The 22,082-nt window shown below is 36.1% G+C and overlaps 1 protein-coding gene across 3 annotated transcripts in view; it reads left to right on the top strand.

Annotated features, from left to right (window-relative positions):
• Positions 1–21,210, top strand: part of LOC121861541 (probable ubiquitin carboxyl-terminal hydrolase FAF-X) — a 68,157-nt gene extending 46,947 nt beyond the window's left edge. For 2 of the 3 annotated variants that reach the window (XM_042359411.1, XM_042359392.1), the window contains exons 37-52: positions 670–823; positions 1,670–1,817; positions 2,631–2,745; positions 3,598–3,733; positions 4,202–4,371; positions 5,108–5,233; positions 5,886–6,093; positions 7,354–7,523; positions 7,701–7,856; positions 8,165–8,265; positions 8,818–9,047; positions 11,203–11,357; positions 13,189–13,383; positions 13,870–13,977; positions 15,308–15,540; positions 18,478–21,210. In XM_042359411.1, the coding sequence (XP_042215345.1) occupies positions 670–823; positions 1,670–1,817; positions 2,631–2,745; positions 3,598–3,733; positions 4,202–4,371; positions 5,108–5,233; positions 5,886–6,093; positions 7,354–7,523; positions 7,701–7,856; positions 8,165–8,265; positions 8,818–9,047; positions 11,203–11,357; positions 13,189–13,383; positions 13,870–13,977; positions 15,308–15,540; positions 18,478–18,859 (2,787 nt within the window). In that variant the 3' untranslated portion in view covers positions 18,860–21,210. The remainder of the gene's footprint in view (positions 1–669; positions 824–1,669; positions 1,818–2,630; positions 2,746–3,597; positions 3,734–4,201; positions 4,372–5,107; positions 5,234–5,885; positions 6,094–7,353; positions 7,524–7,700; positions 7,857–8,164; positions 8,266–8,817; positions 9,048–11,202; positions 11,358–13,188; positions 13,384–13,869; positions 13,978–15,307; positions 15,541–18,477) is intronic. The other variant, XM_042359401.1, reaches the window with a different exon arrangement.
• The last annotated feature ends 872 nt before the right edge of the window (positions 21,211–22,082 follow it).

Raw genomic sequence — 22,082 nt, 5'->3', positions numbered from 1 at the left:
CAATGGCCCTAAGGTAATTCATGAATTTTGTGGTTACTCAATTTTCAAAAATATTTATTTATTTATTGTGTTGGTGTGAAGACAGTCTGTTCATAAGTTTTTCATTATTTTTGTTTCATGTAGATCCACAATGGAAATGTGGACAGGATAAATCTTGATAAAATCACAGGAATTATTGTTGTTGTTATTGTTAAATCGTGTATGGGTGTTTTTTGTGATAATGTCTAGTCAAACCATGATTCAAGTTACTTAAGTAAAAACTGTTAGGGTTGATGTGTGTTTGTTACTACTAATTTCTCACATCATCATAGTTTTCTCAATATGTGAAATTGATGGATTTATTTATTTTTATTATGGTGATTATTTTGTGTGTGTGTGTGTATATATATATATATATATATATATATATATATATATATATATATATATATATATATATATATATATATATATATATATATATATATATATATATATATATATATATTTATTTATTTATTTATTTTGTAGTTTAACCTAATCTAGGCACTTCCTCCTCCCCCTAGCTTGACCTACCAGATGCATTAAATAAGATTGATAAAGGGAAATAAGGCTAAAAGACTTGTAAAAGCAATATAAAAAGAATGTAGACTAATGATGCTTATAATCTCCTCCTTATCTTCACCACAGGTTGATACAGTTAAGCGGATCTGCCTGAAGAAGCTTCCACCAATTATGGCCATACAGTTGAAAAGATTTGATTATGACTGGGAAAGAGAATGCTCAATTAAATTCAATGATTACTTTGAGTTTCCCCGAGAGTTAGACATGGACCCGTATACAGGTAATTGTTGTTTCTTATTATTCATATGATTTCTTTACTACTCTTTGTCCCTCACAGTTTCTACTAGGGGGACAAGTAAATGGAAAGTGTGTGTGTCTGTCAGTTTATGAACATGGCTACTCAAATGTTTTTTTAACCAAGCTAATGATGTACAGTAGATAAATCACAACAAGATCTTAGACGATTTCAGGGATCCGTTTTTGTTGCCAGTATTGTCAAGAGTCGTCTCTCCATGGACTCTGCTGCAGTGGTCACCTTTACTATTATACAGTACACATTTTATGTTCTTTTAATATAATGGAGATAACGGTGACAATGCCGATGCTGTGACCTGCATTCAAACTGAGCTATTTCAAGATTAGTAGTGTGTTACATGTTGGAATAATTATAGATTGAGCTTGCTGGAATAGATACAAGATAAATGGGGAAGGATTGATTTAGAGGGAATGCAAGTTTTGAGATGCAGTGAATTAAAGGGAGGGAGATTTACAGGTGTTCTGTTTTGGAATTGTATTGACATAAAGCAGATATACTGGATAATTTGACCCCTAATTTTGGGGGGTAAAAAACCTGCGAGGTTTTCATATATATCTTGTATAATTCGACTCTAGCTTTTGAGAAATATTAGGTATAATCTTAGTCATAATTTGTAGCAGGACACCAGTTTTACACCAACATGTCTTGGCCTTGACCACCACTGCAACACTTTAATTTACAGTTGCCCAATATGTACAGTATAGTGTTCCACCCCCCAGTGGCCTTTCCGAACATGTGGCAATGTCGGAATCACTTTATGAATGTATCGAAAATTCGAGGATGTTTGAACATAAATTTTCCATTTCCTAGTTGCTGGGTTGGCAAGGAATGGAGAGCTAATAGATTACGACCCAGAGGATATGAAGACAGTAGTGTGTAGCAAGTACAAGTTGACTGGCATTGTAGTCCACAGTGGCCAGGCGAGTGGTGGCCACTATTATTCTTATATTCTGCACAGGTTAGTAAAGTCTTTGTTTGTTAGTAAATAAATTTAAGGGTGTACAGTATATAGAGACAAGGAGAAACTTACCAATATTCCCTGGGTTCACTGCATAGTTGTCTCTGAGGCTTCAAGTTTTTAGACACATCAGAAGTGGCTCCTGCTACATCCATGTGAATGTTATTGTAATGTACCTTCTAGATTTTTATTTAATGGTAAAATTCCTCAATAAAACAGTTGGGCGAGGGCTGTCACTAGTCACTCGGTGTGTATTATGAGTAGGATTTAACTACTGGATAATATATTATTATAATAGATGTTAAGAGTAAGATGTGTGTCACTGGAGTGACAGGAAACTTGAGGTAGTAATGTAATCTCTCATTGGCTTGGTGGTGGCGAGGTGCTGAAGAGTCCACAATTCTCTTTATTAATAATTTTATTAGTTTTTCATGCACTTCTTTCAGGAACATTACTAGACTCTTGTTTCAATAAAAAAAAATTTATAGTTCAGGATCTGGTTGACAATGGTTTTGCTTGGTAATTTTATCCTCCATTTGATAAGGAAATTTATAATATCTGATTACAGTACACTCGGGTAATTTCAAGTTCCTTTCAGACATTACTGCCAGCTAAGTGCATTCCTTCATCTTCAGTTTTGAGAAAAATTTTGCACGTGAATCTTTGAGGGTCAGACTCGATGAACATAATCAAATTCTTCTCATTTGCACTCCACCTGGATTGGACCTAGTTTAGCAAGGATGTGCTAAGTTGATCACAACACTGTATGAAGAATTGAAGTGTACTCATTTTGTATTTACTGATTCATCCTAGGAATGGAAGTGACCAGCGCTGGTACAAGTTTGATGACGGGGAGGTAACCGAGTGCAAAATGGATGATGAAGATGAAATGAAGAATCAGTGCTTTGGTGGGGAGTATATGGGTGAGGTAAGTCATCTCTTTTCACTCAATTTAGCATACAGTTAAGTAGAAAACTTGTTATATATTTTAAGTGTTCCAGTGATTAAGACTAATTATCCCCGATTACATGCACACGCAGTACTGTCACTAGTGGTGCTGCTGCTGCATTGCTAAGGCAAGCACCAGTGGTGCCTGCTACTCAGTTTGAACATTGACTTTATCATTTTGCTCTTTGCTTTCATTAGTGCTGTTTATATGCTTTTGTTATTGATGTTTATGCCTACAATTTTAAGTTTTATGTTAGTGTGCAGTTAAAGCTACTTTTAGGGGTGAATTTAGTGATCTGAACAGTTTTCACAGCCAGTTCCAGAGGGCTTACTGTACTTTTTAGGCCTGGCACTCCAAATTCTGGAAAAAAATCTGTCTGGCAACCCTCAGGTTCCAAGTATGCTGGATAAGTTGTCCCATACCTGTATAGTAATTGTATATACTGTACATTATATGTACTGTGTGTATATTCAGTGGTTACCTATGGAAAGGTCACTCCCGGTTTATAGGCAGCCTCCAGGAACAGAACCCATCCGTAACCCAGGGAGTGTCTGTATCACTCTTTGGGAATCGGTCATTATACTGCTGCTACAGTGCATGTAATCTGTTGGTGTAAGTTAGTCAGTGCTGCCAGATGCACAAGTACAATAATCTTGAAAAATTAATAAACAATTTAATTTGAGGACTTAATGTACTGTACAGTATTTGCTTAAAAAAAATAAAAAATAAAATACCTGCTCCATACTGTGCAATCAAAATGTTTTTTCATGTGCGTACAGTACCTGTAAGAGTATGTAAAGTACTTAATATAGATGTGGCTTTTATCAACAGCAAGTTTTTGACAACATAATGAAGAGAGTCAGTTATCGACGGCAAAAGCGGTGGTGGAATGCTTATCTACTTTTCTACACTCGGCTAGACGTCGAAGAGGATAATCTCTGCAACTCCCTTAATGAACTTAGTTTAGGTGAGTATTATAAGAAGTAGGTTTGTATGCATGACTGGAGTGTAGGGTCGAGTGGTAGTTGCACGACTGGTGAACATAGGGGTGTGGTTGTTTTGTTATGGATGTGCCTTTGACACATGATTCATGGTTACTTTGTGGATAGAGCACTCAGGCTAATTTACAGCTGTTATTATATCCCTCTTACAATAAAACACTTATTTGATTGTTAACAATGGGATTGAAAAAGAGAAAAGAAACGAGATTAATTGTATTTTGGAAAACATAGTACGATGATTCATTAAAGTTATTTAAAGGGAATGGGTTAACAAAATAAATGTATTGAAATAATAAATTTTGAATATTATATTATAAAACAGTGCTGAATAATTTAATGTTTGCTCAAGGAAATACTGGCACAGCTATGATTTAGATGTCCACAGTAAAGGTTTATTATTTTCGTGCTAATTTCTCTTCTTCTATTTTTTTCAGCTGAGCGACCAGGGTTAATAAAAATGCCTAGTGCCATAGATCGATCAGTGGTACGACAAAATGTTAGGTTTATGCACTCCCGCTCCCAGTTTTCTCCGGAGTACTTTCAGTTCCTCAAGAAACTTATAATGACCAATCATCCCTTTGTCCTCCAACCTCCACAAGATAGGGTGAGTGTTATGTTATTTTAAGAATGATTATAACAAGACTAAATATAATTAAGGATTCATATTAGTGATTGCTTAAGCCATTCAGCATGGACAGGCCAAATCTAGAACAGGCACCCATTATGTCAAATATTAAATGTTATATAATTTACACTTAATCTTTTCATAGTGCTTTAGAATGCAGCCAGGTACGCACTATCAAAAAAGTGTCTTTATGGCTGGGTCTGGTGAATTTACAAATATACAACCCTACAGAGATAAGAGGAGTCACAATGACTCTAGTGTATTTTGAATTAATGAATTCAAATTCTTATGCATGGAAATCAAAATACACAATAAAACCTTATTTAGCAGTCAGCATCTAAACCACACATCCTTAACCTGTTTGGTATTCATCCCATATATATTACAGGGAATTTGTCTAACCAGTGATTTCATGAAATCCCTAAAACTTTAAGTTATATGTAATTATTGCTAGGTTAGGTTAGGTAATTACATATAACTTAATAAAAGTTTTGGGGATTTAATGAAATCACTGGTTACACAAATTCCCTGTAACATATATAAACAGATTGCCCAGGTAAAGGTTAGTGGGTCATTCCAGTATAATATCACATACCAATTGTAGGAGCTTGGAAAAAAAAATGGTACTGGGTAATCAAGATCTATGTTAGAGAGATGAATAGAGGATAAGAAACAGTCTGTATGTACAGTATTTATGTGTAACTCTTTTTTTCAGGTTGTAGAAAGTGAAGAGATAGCTATGATCAGCACTCAGTTGTGTAGCAAGTTCCTCTTTTCTGTGGGGCTACATACCAAGAAGACTTTACGGGGTCCAGCACCTGAGTGGTACGATGCACTGCAGGTGAGAAACCACACACTTATATTTCACTGTAATTTTCTTCTGCCCTTTCATTCTGTCTGCTGTCTATTACTGTATATGAAGCCTGTACATTTTACATTATATTTTTTTTATCGCTGAATTTTTCCTACATAGAGTTACAACTGTTCTTCCCAATGTCCCTACTCTCTGACAAATTTTCTGTGACTTTTTGAGTTATCTTAGTTTTGAATTCACTATTCCTCTTTCCTGTCAGTGAAGTCATAATTTTTAGATTCCACAGCATTTTAGGCAGAGAGTGAAGAGCTGAAGCAACTAAGGTAAACCTGTCAAAAGTAATTGAGCCCCTCCTTTTAAGTGCTGTGTTTCAAAATGACTGGTACTGAGGGTTGGGTTGTTGTTGTTAGCCCAGAGCAAATGACTCGAGTGATATGCAGTTCTGAGGTGCCAATGACTCCGTAGGCTTCTGGTTGAAATTGTAACTCTTTATTTCTGAATTAATCTTGACTGTTATTTCATGGGGTTAATATAGGTTCTGATCTTAGACTTAACTGCTTGCCTCACACTAGGCATGTAGCCTAGCTTCAGTTGTAAAATTGAAAATTAAGATCATTCCATCATTTTTAGTAATAGAACTTAATATTAATGTTTACAAATTGAATAACTTTTTTAACAGGTTCACTTACGGGCATCAGTCCATACACGTGCATGGTTTGCACAACATGTATTGTTTGCTCAGCCGCACCGCTTTATGGAGTACCTACTAGAATGCCCTGCGCCAGAAGTACGGATGGTATTTAGCAAGCTTATAGTCCTGGTGGCTCATTGTGCACGCAATGATGCTCCACAGCCATTAGGATGGGGACCTTTGAAGCACCATCCAGGTACAGTTTATATCAATTGTTTTTGGGTGAGATTGTTCTCCATTGGAAATAATGTATATATGTAGCTGTGAATGGTGATGCTTAGACCATATTCTCCTTTTCATAAGGACTTTGCTTCTCTTGGTCCACTCCATGGACTAATTCTTTTACATGTTGTAAAAGAACTAGTTTATGTATCAGAGAACGTAATGTGTGAAGAAATATTTTCCAGACAAAATCTTCCTTTCTCCTGAAATTCAATCTGACTGTAGCTCATAAAATCTGATTTTTTGCCTTGGTTAAATTAGCATGCATATTGGCCATGCCGAGCGAGGCAAGGGGGCCGGTGGCTTTTGTAGGATCCCTCCGTTGTTCTGACCGTCAGGTCGTTGCCGGTCTTGATGGATGTTTGAATAACTGAATTATCTGTAATTGGAATAATGTTTCTAATAAAAGCACATTTGAGTAGCAACATGTGTATTAAGGTCACAAGTAAACAGCAAAAGAACACCAGTCCCATAACCCAGTAGCTTAATGGAATAAGATTTAAAGTGACATACAGTATATTACACTGAATGTTTCCGTACACAATAATTCTAGATGGCAAACTCCATAATTCTCAGCTTGTGTAGTAGATGCTAAATTTACATTCAAATGTACCTTGAGATATAGGAAAGGTGTCTTGAATTTATCTGTCCCAGAGAGTTGAAAAAAATTTAAGAGTATCAGAAAACTGCAGATCCTTGAGGAAGAACCAGTCTGACAATTGAAAAGTTTCATTTAATACATTTCTATGGTTGGAACAAAGCAAGTAAGCCATCAAGGTTCAGTGATATTTCTGTCTTGAATGGCAACATTAATATCAGAATTGTGGAGCCCTGATACATGTTGGAATTGTAATCATTATTTGTGGTCTAGCCATTGTGATGTACACAGTGTGGTGGATAACATGGCCAAGCTTATACAAGGACGATACACAGTGACCATAGCGATTGATGATGTACGCAGCAATGGCAGCTTAAGCCCAGATTACTGAACTGAAAGTTAGCAAGATATATTAAACGATGAAAAAAATATGGAAAGAAATCAAATAAGAATATTATTAAACAACACTTAATGACTTGGGTTTTACATTGCTGGATAATATTAATGCAATTACATTTGTTTCAGAAAAAATATGAACCAGACATCATTTAATTCTGTCAGTTCAGCAGATTGTTAGCTTAAAATGAACACTCAAATTTCCAATACAGTGATTATTATGATACTTTGTAATTGTAGGTCTTGATATGGCTGGAGGCAGCTGCACTTTGAGTGACCAGCTGCTAGTGGCTGTCCTGCTGCTGCTCAACAAAGAGGTATCAGAACATGGCCGACACCTAACACAGTACTTCCATCTCTTCCATCTTTATGCGTCTTTAGGACCTCCAGAGAAGTTGCAACTTCTTAAGGTAAATTACTTAACTACAGTCATTGTTTAAGTTTTTTATTGGTTTTAGCACTTATAGATACATCCAACCATTGTGGTTGTATTAAGAACAGTTGAATTAAGATTTTTTCTTTTGTGAAACAAAATGTAAGGTGAGGTAAAGTTACTGTTTTACTGTTGTGAAATTATTTCTTTTCAGCTGAATGTGGTAGAAATGTTCATGTTGGTAGCACTGGATGAGGGACCAGGCCCAGCCATTAAGTACCAATATGCTGAATTAGGCCGACTATACCAAGTTGTTTCTCAGTTAATTAGGTCATGTGATGTTTCCAACAAGCAACAGTCTTCTCAACCAGTGAGTACATAAATGACATACACAGTTTTTGATGTAATATACAGTGAAATCTCCCAAACCAATGTATATGGGTGTAATAATGGGTTGAACTGGCAGTGAGGGAAGGTAAGCTGTCCAGGAAGATTGCAGTGAGGCATGATGGTGAAGCGGAAGGTTGCGTGTGTGCTTGTTTGTTTGTTTTGGGAGACTGCTTAAACGTGTATGGGTTGTAGGAGACTGCTCAAACCTGTGTGTGTGTGTGTTAAGAGACTGCTTAGACCAAGTTATTTAGACCCAAAAATATATCAACTCTATTCCCTCTCTTTCAGAATACAGCATCTCTGCCTAATCCACATGGAGATCCTTCATGTCCTGAACCGCTAATGCCTATCCAGCCAAAAGTAGCGGAGATCCTTTATGGTCGAGCAACGTTAGTATAATGTTTTTCAGTGTTAATTGTGTACAATATTTATTAAATACAATATACTGTAGAGTAGGTGATTATACCCACAGGAGCCTTTCACATGACCCTCCACTGTAAACTACCATTCTGATAGATATAGTGGAAAACTTAAGTGAATAAGGAAATAGATATTGCAGTACATCTGTCTTTGATATTAGCAATATTTGTAATTTTGAAGACTTGCACATTAGCATTACCATAACCAATGTGAAGATTTTGGAATTCTTTTTGTTTTAAGCAGAAAGGCTATGAGTACGATAGTGTTTGGGAAAAGGTAACAAAACAAAGAGAGTCCGGTAATGGATCATTTTAAGAACTGATAAGAAAAATGAATATATATATATATATATATATATATATATATATATATATATATATATATATATATATATATATATATATATATATATATATATATATATATATATATATATATATATATAGATAGATAGATAGATAGATAGATAGATAGATAGATAGATAGATAGATAGATATAACAAATTTTCTTTCTAATACAGGTATGTTAAGAAGATCATTGAAGATGCAAATACTTCTGAAGACACAGTTAAGCTCCTCAAATTCTGTTGTTGGGAAAATCCACTCTTCTCTTCAACCGTGCTCTCGGAACTACTCTGGCAGATTGCATATTCCTACACGTATGAACTTCGACCCTACCTTGACCTCCTCTTGCACATGCTCCTCCTTGATGACTCATGGCAAAATCATCGAATCCATAATGCTCTTAAGGGTAATTATTTTTTGTATGTTCTATTCTTGTTCCATCTGGTATGAAGTAAAAGAAAGCATAGTATTTAAAGTGAACTGTGATTATCTTTCAACAATGTCTAATAAACTGAAAATTTTAGTGTTCTTGGGTACCTTAAAGTCAGAAAACCCCTATCCTCTGGAATTTCGGTCAAATCGGACAGGCCTTCTCTGCCAGTAGTCCGGGTTAGAGGAAGTTTACTCTATGTCCCTGACTAATATAGGAAGAAACTTTCATTATAGGTCAATTGTTTCACACTTGTACATTGTTTACATCATCCACTGTTTTACACTAAGTCTATGTGTACACGTATATGATGCATCAATACCTGTAGTCTTAAAAGCATTTAATATAGTGTAAAAATAACTATAATAGAAGTGCCCTGTGTGTGTTAAACTTTCTACCATGCCAAAACACGTCAGTCACCACAGAATTTGCAAAAAATCTGTTTCATTGTGCTAGTGTGCCTTATGAATAAAGAAAATACTGTACTGTACAGTAATATAATAATATAGAATAAGAAAAAGGAAGAGTGTGGGGGTGTATTGAGTATAGAAATCACCATAACACATGGGCACTTGTTGGCTGTGAGAAATAAAGAAAACAAGTTTAAAATCAGATAAATTAAGTGTGGGAAGTGATTTGTGTGGGATAGGTGGGAGGTAGGGTGAGGAGTGACTGGACAACTCCCTCATTAACCCTGTTAAGGGGAGTGTTTGGGTGAGAATCATAAAATGACAAAAATTTTCAGAAAAATTCCTGTGGAAAGCTGTTGCCTATGGCTGTATGTTGACTTACTTTTATTGTGTAATTTGTAATATTTATGTAGCTATAATAATCTTTAGGTTTAAAGTAATACAGTACCAGTCACTCGGTAAAAATCCGTATCTGGCGCCTCTCTCAGCAAGCTAAACACGGAAACCGTCATCACGATTGCGAGTTGCACTCACGTCACTTTTATCGGCCCGTATCTCAGAATTGAGTTTTTCTGACCTTCAAATCCTTAAGGCTCGGCCTTTTATTGGCTGATTCTAATAAAAAAACAAAGTACCTGTACTAGTAGAAAAACATATTGTGTATGGCATAACATCAAGCTTTGTTTATAATTGGCTTGGTTTATTATTATTTGATGATTTAGCTTTACAAATCTTTGGTGGAAAAATGGTAAGTTAGGAAAAAACTCATTTACTCAATACGAAAGTGATAATCAAAGATCTCTATATTACATTCAAGAAGTGTAAATTACCTATAATCCACACAAATTTCAACAAAATTTATGTTGAAGTTATGGAGAAGTTGGATTTTGAAAATTGGTAAGAAAATAAGGGAAAAATCGGATATCAGGATTCTGGGATTAGGCAGAACCAATTCAGGGGTATAGTAACAATGTATCTGGTTTTCTTAATTGCTGACAGGAAATTTATATTGATTTATCAATTATTAATGAACTTCGTGCATGAGCCAGATGTTCCCCTTAACAGGATGGTACTGTATACAATTTCATCATAATTCAAATATAATTTATGTTTATTTGGTGCCACATTAATCAAATATTATCTTCAAATAATTTTACTGGTGAAAATCTCACACCAAACTCTAGATGAGTTGTGTTGTATTAAATTCCTGGTGCTTGTGTACATAGTGTAAATACAGCAAGTCCCCACCCTCCCTCTGAGCAGTGTTGCCAGTGCTCTCCTTCCCTTTTGCACCTCTACTCCAGATGGTTAGTACCTACCACAACACCAGGAATATTGTAGTGTTTTTATCATCACTTAAATAGTAATGTTGTGTATTATGTGTGTGCCTATTGCCTAGTTTATACATTAATCAGTTGTCAGATTCTATACAGCACAGTATATTTTAATGACCCTATTGTAAGCTGAGTTAACCTGAGCTTCCAAGGGTTGGATTGCAGATACTCCTATAACAAACTTTATGGGGACAAATTCATAAAATGCTACGCTATGTCACTTATCTCTAAAACACATCCCCGACGTATAATGAGGACTTCCTATCACTTTTTAGAAATTTTGCTTATACTGTATTTCCTCCTAGAGATCTCCGTACAGTACAGATCTTTTGTGGGCAGCCAATTATTAATCCTGTATCTCTGTCTCTCTCTCTCATCACACATCAGGTATACCAGATGACCGAGAAGGCTTGTTTGACACAATCCAGCGAAGCAAAAACCATTACCAGAAACGAGCGTATCAGTGTATAAAGTGTATGGTAGCACTATTTTCATCTTGTTTAGCTGCTCAGCAGATGTTGCACTCCAATGGTGATTTGAAGGTAAGATTTTTTATTATTTATTCATCATACTCATCCATGTTATTTTGTCATGTGAATTATTATTTGGTAGGGGACTTTGACTGCCTACGGAAATGCCTTCATGGAAAAATGAGGGGGATGGCCTTTCTTCCATTTTATATGGTAAAATCTCTGTTGCCTTGTTTCCCGTAAGTGCTCTGCACCAATTGATCCAGCTAATGGGATAACACTATTAAAATTGACTCGGTTGGTTTAATATTAAATGTGTTAAATGGTAAGACGTGTAAAAACTTTATATAAATCTTTGAGGGATTATGTACTTGGCGTCATTAATTAATGTTAATTACAATACTCAAAATTGATTTTTTTTTAATCCAGCTCCTTAACCAGCTCATTTAGAAGAAATTTGTGTAAAATTTGAACAAAATTAAAATTTTACCATTTTTGCTTAAACAGTGAGGTACTGTCTCCAGTTACTGAACACCAATATGACAATTTTGAAATTAGTACAGTCAGTCCCCGACTTGCGATGGGGTTAGGGACCGACATCCAAGTCGTAAGTCGAAAATGCGAAAATAATACTTAGAAAATCTAAAATGGGTGTCTTTCTTCTCGGCACCACGAAACTCTCACTTTTACGCTTGTCAGCCATTTTAAAGGGAATTACAGACGAAAATTTTGTCATTACACAGCACAATCACTAACGTCGTTACTCGAAAATACGTAATTTGAAAACATTTTGGTACAACTGCGGCAGTCGTATGTCCGGGTGGTCGTAAGTCAAGGAGTACTGTATCTGTAATATGAAAAGACAAATACGGTAACTTACATTTCAAACTTTAAAAAAAATTCTTACCAGTAACAAAAATCAGATACAAAAGTAAAATATGTTTATTTATTGTTCAGGTAGACCCAATTTATGAAAACGTTTCCTTCCTGAAAACTTTTTATTTTTTTAATCCTAGACATTCATAAAAAATGAGATGCACTAAAAAAATCTTAAAATGCTACAAAACATATTTTTAATGAAAATTTTGGGTGTACACGATGATAAGCCAATAATGAACATAATAAGTGACATAACACACAGTACTGTACAATACTTTACATTAGTAATTTTATACCTATACTTGCCAAAAACCAGACGAGATTGGAAACAAAATGTGCAGTAATGAAACATTAAGTCAACATCAGTAATAATTATATACCGTAGTAACACATCAATTCCATTATACAATTGGAAAAAATTACAAGCTCAACCCCTGTTGAGTTATTGGGTTATCCTAAATTTCTCGTGCATGAACCAAGGCATCAGTGTTAACCCCTTTTATGTGGCTGCAACTGTTTTGTGAGGGAGTCTATCTCTAGTTTTTAGTGTGTACAGTACTCTTTATTTCTCAGTTCATACTCCCAATCACAAGTGGAGGGGTCCTGGAAACTCTGGGGTTCATCCCACTGGTTTGTTGACATAGCATAATGCATGAGTTGTCTCATCCATACATGATTACAAACACTGGATTTCAGACTCGGTCCCTCATTTTTTGCCTTATAAATGTCTGGATTACAGTTCTTAGTTTTGAAGGACATGCACACAGGGCAGTATGTACAATACAACCTAGTTTTTAACTCATAATATCTGGTCCAACCATATACCCCTACAGTACTGTACTGCCATTGTGAACCAAGATAAAAAGATATTATATTGATTATGTTTTATATCGGAATAAGACTGTTAGTGAATAATATCCCCAGTGATGAGTAGAATATTATTTCATCTAATTTTGCAACAATGATGTAGACTTTTATTATCATTCCTAGTTTTATTTTATTTATTTTATTTTTTATTTTTTAGCGTAAATGGACCTGGGCAGTGGATTGGTTGAATGATGAACTAGATCGTCGCCCATATGCAGCCAACACACAGTATGGATTTAATAACTGGTCTCCACCAGCACAGAGCAATGAAACTAGCAATGGTTACTTTTTGGAGCGTTCACCCAGTGCTCGGTCTACCTTAGAAAAGGCGTACGAACTGTGTCCTGAAGATGTGAGTTGTACATCTGCTGAAATTATTAATGCAGTATGAGTTGAATATATTATACTCTTGTCAGATTTTTATCTTGGGTACAGTAGACTACATTAGTTAACACCTGTCCTTTATCTTGGTACTTGTTAATGTAACACCAGTCCTCTAGCTTAAGTTGATATTCAAAGTGTGTTTATAATTGTTCTCAGGAACATCTTGTATAGTCATGACGCTTTGGAAGTTGATGAGAATTAAGTTTTCTGATGTTGATTCTTGTAGCATTGATTATCTGTTGGGATGAGGAAATTTGCAGTATTTATATACTTGTTTACGGTTAACCCATGTAAGCATGGAAAATGACCGTAAATCACTGATAATGCTGCTGATGTATTTTTCATACCGGGTGGATATCAATTAAGGATTAATTATATTTAAATCGAATATCTTGCATTATGCTTTTAATCATCAATAAAAACTATTTAATATATATTTTATTTTCACTAAAAGGAGCCAGAACCAGAAGAATGTGAAGAGGCAGAGGTTGCAGTTCCAGAAGAAGTGGCTCCTCTACCCCCTGTCTCCGATTCAGGACAACAGCAGCCGCCTGGGGTAAATGTAATGGATATATTCCTTATGTCGTTAAGTATTTCTCAACTGAAGGCAAGGAGACATAATGGTGTATCCATTTTTATGATTCTGCTGCTGCTTTGCCCAAAAATGTGTCCATAACATATCTGAAGCCATGTAAGATATGATAATCAAATTTTAAGATATATCAGGGAGATGAGAAAAACACTAAATAAAAGACAAATGGTCAATGTTCAAGATTATAGGAAAGTCTGAAGTCTACATTTAGTCCAGAACATAACTCTTTTATTGATGCAGATATTTTAATGCAACTTCACCTAAATATGTATCGTCATCTTATTCAGTCGTTTTGGTCAAAAATAAATATCAGAGCTGATGGCCAACTTTGCCTGGAGCATAACTCTTGTATTGATCCAGATATTATAACAAGACTTTGATGAATAGAATGTGTGTTACAGCTTTGTTGTTTCCTTGGGAAAGAAATTTTCTTGAAGGTCATAGGTCATCAAAGGACCTTTCTTAGTTACAGTATGTGTGGGAAAAAAGAAAAAGAAAAAATTGAAAATTGTATTGTAGCCTACATTTTTAAGACTTGCACATTATTGACATTTGGGCATTGCAAATCACACCTCACTGGCCAGTGATGCGAGCTGTGTCATTCAAATGTGGTTACATCATCCAAATCTCAACCTGCTTGTTGGCACTCCAGGTTTCAGTAATAATTACTTTTACAAAATTTAATTATATTTTCTAAAACTTCATTCCGGAACATTCCATGACTACGATCACAAGACTCACAACACGGTCATATGGAAGGTTGAATTGTGAAGAAGAAAATAATGGTGTTCTTTATTGATAGTGTTTCCTTTTCGTCTTGTTGAAGCCTACAAGGGAGCCAATTTTTTAAGCGCTTCACCGTTGCACCTGGTCATTACCATTGATCAGAAGGAATTGACCCCAAGTTTTGCTCTACTGAGAGTGAAAAAAAAATCCAAGCAATGCTGAAGACTCACTCAGGGAGGAACAGATGTGCCAATACACACCATCATCTCCCTCGTGAGAATCTTTAACAAGTGAAGAGCAGAGGTTACTTCCTTCCACTAGAACAGTGAATCACTTGAGGATAGCTGAGTGAAAACTGTCATCCATTATTTCAAGGGAAGAATAATTCACCCCCATTCTGAAATGATCTATGACATTGACACTCGATGGAGGCTCGCTTTTGATGATACTTTTAGCTCTTGCAATGACTGGCAAGCCAAAGGGTAGTGACATGGGTACAGAGGATAAAGCTAATATTCTTATTCATTTATAGTGATATACTGTGCTTGCCTTTGACCTTGATGTTCCATTTCAGCAACAACCACAACCGCAGCAGCAACAACCACCACAACCGCAGCAGCAACCACAACCGCAGCCGCAACCACATCAGCAACAACTTCAGTCTCAGCAACAGCCACAGCCACAGCAGCAGCAGCAGCAACAACTTCAGCAGCAACAGAAATTACCACCTACCTCAGGACCACAACCCTCTAGTTCACAATTAAATTTTTCATCTAAAGATTTCCCAGTGAGCTCTCAAAATCGAAGGTAAAGAATCTCTCTTAGTTTTCTTAGTCTTTGAAATAAGATTGTCAACTTATTCTTCCTTTGATCACTTATGACAGTATAGCATGCATGTATTACTAGTATTTTCTTGTGGGTGAGGGCATTTGTATCATTCTAACTGGATGTGTGGGATACCCTTCACCACAGAGAAGATAATTAGATCATTCATGAATATTGAGATAATTTTCTTTGAACTCTGAGCAGATATTGTCTTCTTATTTCACTTAATTATTTTACAAAGTTTTTTATTTTACTTATTTACATACACACTCCCACCTCACATTCAAAGACACCCTCAAGTTCTTCAGGTGAGGGACGAGATACCAGTGTGCAGGAAGCTTTCCTTCTCTGGATCACTGTAAGAAGCAGCTCAGTGTTCTGGTTGTTTTGGTGAATCTGGAGTTCAGCTCATTCGGGAACTTTTAAGGCATTGATGCTCAAGGCTCCCTGTCTCAAAACCTACAGGAACAAAACAATATTTGTGGCTCAGGTTTCTGAACTTTGCCCCTACTAGGTTTTTCTGTGAGCTTACCACCTTTCCCATTCCAGCTAGACTATGGAGAAGATAAGTAAGCACTAAAGTGGAAGCACTTGAGTGTAATCCCACAACAGATGCTTAGTCTCCTTCCAGGGGAGTAGCATGATTTCATTAGCACACTTGCTATGAGATCTATAGGTCTGTAATTCTTTTATGTGCTGGGCATCCCTGTAAAAGGGATATGTGTTTTATAAATATTTTTTATTGTTATGACAGTATGAGCTAAGATTGATTCCCTACTTAACTTGATTTTATTAGTGAATGAAGTGTATCCTCAATAATATTTTGACGAGTTGTAAACACAAGACAAAGTCTCTTGATGATGCCATTAATTTTGTGTCACATGCCAACCACCAGGCACCACATATGAGACCATGTTGGTCTGCCCACTTGTTGCTATACTGTACAGTAGGTACACACATCAATAGTGTGGACAGGGGCTGCAAGATGAAGGGCTATTCGAGCACGGATAACATAAGAACATAAGAATGGAGGAAACTGCAGCGGGCCTATTGACCCATGCTGGGCAGTCCCATTTACACCCAACCCCTATTGCTCATATATCCATCCAACCTATGTTTGAAGCTATCCAGCATATTCGATTTAATGATGATGTTTGGTAACTTGTTCCACTCATCCACTATTCTATTTTCCAAACCATTGTCACGAGTTTGCCCCTGGTTGGATAGTTTGAGTACCTTTGTTATGTCCCCTTTGTTTAGCCCTGATTTCCATTTATAAACCTTAATCATATCGCCCCTCACTCTACGTCTCTCGAGGGAGTGCAAATTAAGATGTTTTAACCTGTCTCTGTACTCGAGGTTCCTAATGCCTGGGATTAGTCTTGTCATTCTCCTCTGAATTCTTTCTAGGGATTCTATATCCATTCTGTAGTACGGTGACCAGAATTGAACTGCGTAATCCAAGTGCCTAAGGAGGAGCTCATGGTAGCCAGTGAAAAGTCCCTTGCTTGAGGAACACTGACTGCCAGAAGATGAGCACTCTTCAAGTCATTTTAGCATGTCTGGGGGTAATCTTCATGATTGGCTTGTGCCAGTGAATGTGTTTGCTGTCCTTTGGAGGCTTTGGTTTAACAGCTGGGGATGTGATGGTCTTCTAGTGAGTGGTTGCCTCTCAGAATTTGGGATCATTTATTCCTGTAACCATTTTAAGGTGTTCTTCAGTGATCCTCCTGACCTTTTTTGTCTGATGCCGTGCAGGACAATATAAATGCTGACAGTGCGATTTGGGAGCCTTTGTCGATATCAGTTACTCTAAGATGGACTGAAAGTGTTGCTTATTTCCCACTGCATCTCCCAAGGAGAGGCTCCATGGCCTTTGCAAACACAGTTCTAAGAAGCTCATTATACTGTACTCTCCTAACATGTGGCTATCGAAAAACAGTTTGGTTCACACCTGATGAAGTACAGTACTACATCATTCAAGGCACGCTACAGTACTTGGCTGCTAAACAATACAATACCTTCAGAGTATAAATGACAATTATTTTCTTACAATTACTAGGGGTCAAGTTATAAATAATTATTTATTTAAGCATATACAGTAGTTTATCTAAAGCTCAAAAATTTGTTTTGTGAAGTTTTCCCCGCCTTAGTCATTGTCCATCGAAATGGTAAATACGTAATATATGGTTTGCACTTTAAAAATATGGCATAAACGTGGTATGACTATTAATTCTATTAGATATTAATTCCAACTTAAAACAATTAATAGTACAACATACCTTTTCATTTTGATGTCCAATTATAACTCCACAAATTATCTCTGAACGTCCTTGAGCGATATTCTCATGTCATATTATTTTGTTTAAGAATATACTAAAATTTTAACTACTGTACGTTATTTGTTCTTACAGTATTCTCATGAAAAACTGCTTTAGCATTTATTAATTAATATAAGTGAAAAGGAAGTGAGACGTTGTTGCTAGATACCACTGAAAATTTCTGGAAATCGTGACATCGTTCATTTAGATGATTGTATAGGTGAGCCTGAAGAAAAAAATAACCTGTTGTACCTTCTCCTGATATGATTTGTTCTAAAGATTTAAAAGTTACAGTTCATGATCATGTAAAAGGAGTTACTTTGTAGTCACTCTTCTGGATACCTTCTTTTGATCCACTCTGTGACCAAATCTTGTTATTTTAAGTGCAGGTAACAGGATGGGGGCATTATGCATACATAGATATGACTTTTCATTTAATGTTAAATTTTTCCTTGTGGTTAGGTTTTCCAATGCTAGTTTTAGGACAGGTATTATACAATATGAATTATGTATATAGAAGTCATAATTACTCAGTAACTGTGTTTCAACAGGAAGTCTATCTCAAGTAGAATGTTATGACCCATTTTCTTTTCTTCAGTCATAGTGGTGGATCAATAACAGTCAGCAGTGGTACTGGTGGTGGCTCTGGAAGTATTGAAGTTAGTTCTGCAAATAATGGCTCTACCACCATCACAACTACAGCCACCACAACCACAACTTGCATAGGGACACCATCTACTGCTAGTACCACCACAGCTATAAATGCTAACAGTAACCAAGGAGGACCACAGTCAGCAACAACAACCACTAATGCTAACATTACCAGTACCACCAGCAGCAGCAGCAGTAGCAACAGTAGTAATAGTAGTACCATCAACAGTAGCACCAGCAGTGCAAGTGGCACAAATAAGACCACTCCATCCCCTCAGTTAACTCCAAATTCCCAGCCCTCTGTGCAGGATAATACCCAGGAGAATTAATTTTGTGTATGGATTACAAAGTGACAGTTTGGGGAAATATAATTTATATTATGGAGACCAAAATGATATAGATTGATGAGCTTCAAATATCAAAGTTGTTTGGTAATGCATTGCTACTGTACTTGGTATGAAGAGGAAGGTCACAGTGAAGGAAGTCATCACATTAAAAAAATCTTGTATAATGAAGATGTGAAGATTCTCATCATTAATTTATCGGAATCTATTTAAGGATAATCCACTGCATGATTCATATTTTTAGCGGTGGATATCAGTGGTTTACAGTGGATGTTCTGTTATTTATCATGGAAAAATATATATATATGATTGTATATAAGTGCGTGGTAGTGAATTGTATTGCTGAGAAGAATGTTCTTTCTGCTCAAAGTGAATGTTGGGACCCTCCTTATATTTCATGTGACTGGTGACCACAAGTTCACAGTAGAACTTTGATGTGGAAAGTCAAGTGAATATGTCACCAGGGATAAACATGTGTGGAAACTACCAAGTAAGGCAAGTCTGAGTGAACCATAGAGGGTGGGAGTTTAAGGAAACCATATACCTACTGACAATTATGGAAGTCAAATGAATACCTGTATTGTTGCACCCTGATTTCTGTAGCAAATGGCTTTTAAAATTCAGTCTTTGAAATTCTTTTTTGGAAGTTAAAAAATCTCTTATATATGTTGTATTCTTAAAAATCTCCTTTTTTACTGAGTAATATCCTTCTAAAAAATACACTTCCAATAATGTGCTTAATTCAGTATTTACTTAACAAATCTTACTGTGTACGTACTGAAGACTCCACAAGTGACTAGTCAAGCAGTGAGTAGCGGAAGCTCCTGAACCAGTCTGCTGTTTTCTCTCAGCCTATGTAGGCAGCACCTGCCTGCTGAACCCGAACATCGTTAACAAATGGTTTTGCATTCAGGTGTCACAGTGCAGTGTACAGGTGTTGCAGAACCACACATTGGCCGTTTAGTTAGCAAAGCACCATGGCCCCTTTTAGCCAAGTGCCAACACCATGTGAGCCACCTTTGAAGATGGAACAGCACTGTGAGCCTCCTTGCACATCACCTGCTATTGCAAAGTGCAATGTTTTAAGAAACATAAAGACTCACGAGTTGTTTAGTGAATTTTTTTAGTGGGATTGAGGCAGTGCCTGTGAATGAAATATCAGTTAACCTTTAAAAAAAATATTTTAGGAACAGTGAGGCTCAAAGCTTGAATTCCGTGTTAGGGTTCCATGGTTAAATTTTGTGGTATGCTTGGATTCTGGCAAATACTGGCATGGAATTTGTTTTTCTGCTGTTGATGCCATGGTTTGGAAAATGAGAGCTGTGTAAGAATCCATATCCTAGATACATTTGATACTCCAACATTATCTACAATTGAATATTACTCTGCTGACCAGCATTTCAAGTCACACCCTGCACCAGTTACCCGAGCATCTTTTTTGCCCGGGAGTAATGCGACTCTTGTATCATTGTGAGCAGTTAAGTTGTTATAACCTTTAGGTAGGCCTACAATATGAACTGTATTTCTTGATCCCATCTCATAGGGAATGCATTACTAATTAGGATCTGCCAGAGGTTTTAATGACATCAAAGCTCACAATTCCCGCTTGTTGTCTGTGAGCCATGTGCTGCTGCCAAGGTGTAACCACCTGTTGTTGTGACTTAATAAGTTTTTTTGTATGGAAACTTTTGTTAGTTCCCCATTTCTATTAATGATAAAGCAGTTTGGAGTGGAACTAGTGGTAGCAGTCAGACACCATCTTTAGGAGCTGATCCAGCCTCGTGCATCCGCTTGTTACTGTCTTGTTTGCCTACTAATGTATTATAGGTTTCCCACACAGATGCCTTTTTTGTTTTAAGGACCTCAAGTTTGAATACTGGAATAAATTGCTATTGGGAAGCGAGTGGCTGTTATGGAAATTCTAAACTTATATATTACACATATTTGATACTTGAATGAAGGTAGATGGGGTTTGTCAATTGGTTATTTTTTTTATTACATATTTGCTGCCACCAACTGTGATTATATGAAATTGTGAAGACATGTAAACAATGTATGATGTAGTATTTTCATGTTACTACCTTGTCAATAATTGTAAAGCACCAGAGAATACTTGTATATCACTGTATAAGATATAATTTAATTGAAACTAAGCACTTTTTTATTGAAATAATTTAACAGATTTATTTTTATGCCAGTACCCTTTTTTCTTCAACATCATGCTTTTGTGTCTAAAATAAAACCAGTGCTTATTTTTCTCTTTCATTTGTGTTAGGATTCACATTAATTTATTACTGTATGGCTGAATATGCTAAAATATAACTAAAAAAAGATTTTACCCGATTTTTCCCAACTTCCACATTACACATCTTTAACTGGTTCAGTAGCAGCATTTAACAAAATAAATTTTGTTCAGTAAGTATACAAACCCTTGTTAATTTGTAGTCAGGACCCTTTCCCAAGTTGAATACGGTATACTAAACAAAATACAATGAAAGAATCCTAATGTTTGGTTATTTCATGAAAAACATTAACCAAATTGTAGCTTCTATACAGTATTCATTAAACCCTCTTGTGCATCATGATGCAAATTGTGTCAAATCATTTGCATCGTGTCGTTAAACTAGGGGTTAGAGTTTAATGATGCAATTCGTTTCACTGATGTAAATTACTGAACATGAATCGCCTCATTAAACTTTAACCCTCTTGTGCTTCATGGCAGAAATTGCGCCAGATTATTCGCATCGATTACACAAATTGCATCATTAAATTTTAACACTCCAGCTCATCATGATGCAACTCATCAAATCATTTGCACTGGTGATGCAAATCATATCATTAAACGGTAAAGTTTAATGACGTGATTTGCATCACCAATACAAATGATTTGACGCAAATTGCGTCGCCGATGTGCAAGAGGGTTAAAACAGTGTAGCTCTTTTTGCTCAAGATGTTAGAATTACAGGCTGACAATGGGGCAACGGTGGTTCCTGATGTCTATGATAACATATCAAAATTTTGGATTATTTTATCAGAGACATTTGCCAGTTAAAAATCAAGCTATCAAGGTTCTGTTAAATTTGGAACTACCTTTGTCTATGAGGCAGCTTTCTCATCAATGGTGTTTATATAAAAAATATTACCATAACTGTATATCAAACATCAACTTGGAAAATTGTATATGATGTTGCTTAACCTCGTATACCCC

This window comes from Homarus americanus, unplaced genomic scaffold, assembly GCF_018991925.1.
Source record: "Homarus americanus isolate GMGI-L3 unplaced genomic scaffold, GMGI_Hamer_2.0 scaffold40248, whole genome shotgun sequence".
Classification (NCBI taxonomy): Eukaryota; Metazoa; Arthropoda; class Malacostraca; order Decapoda; family Nephropidae; genus Homarus; species Homarus americanus.
This window is presented reverse-complemented; position numbering and strand designations above follow the sequence as displayed.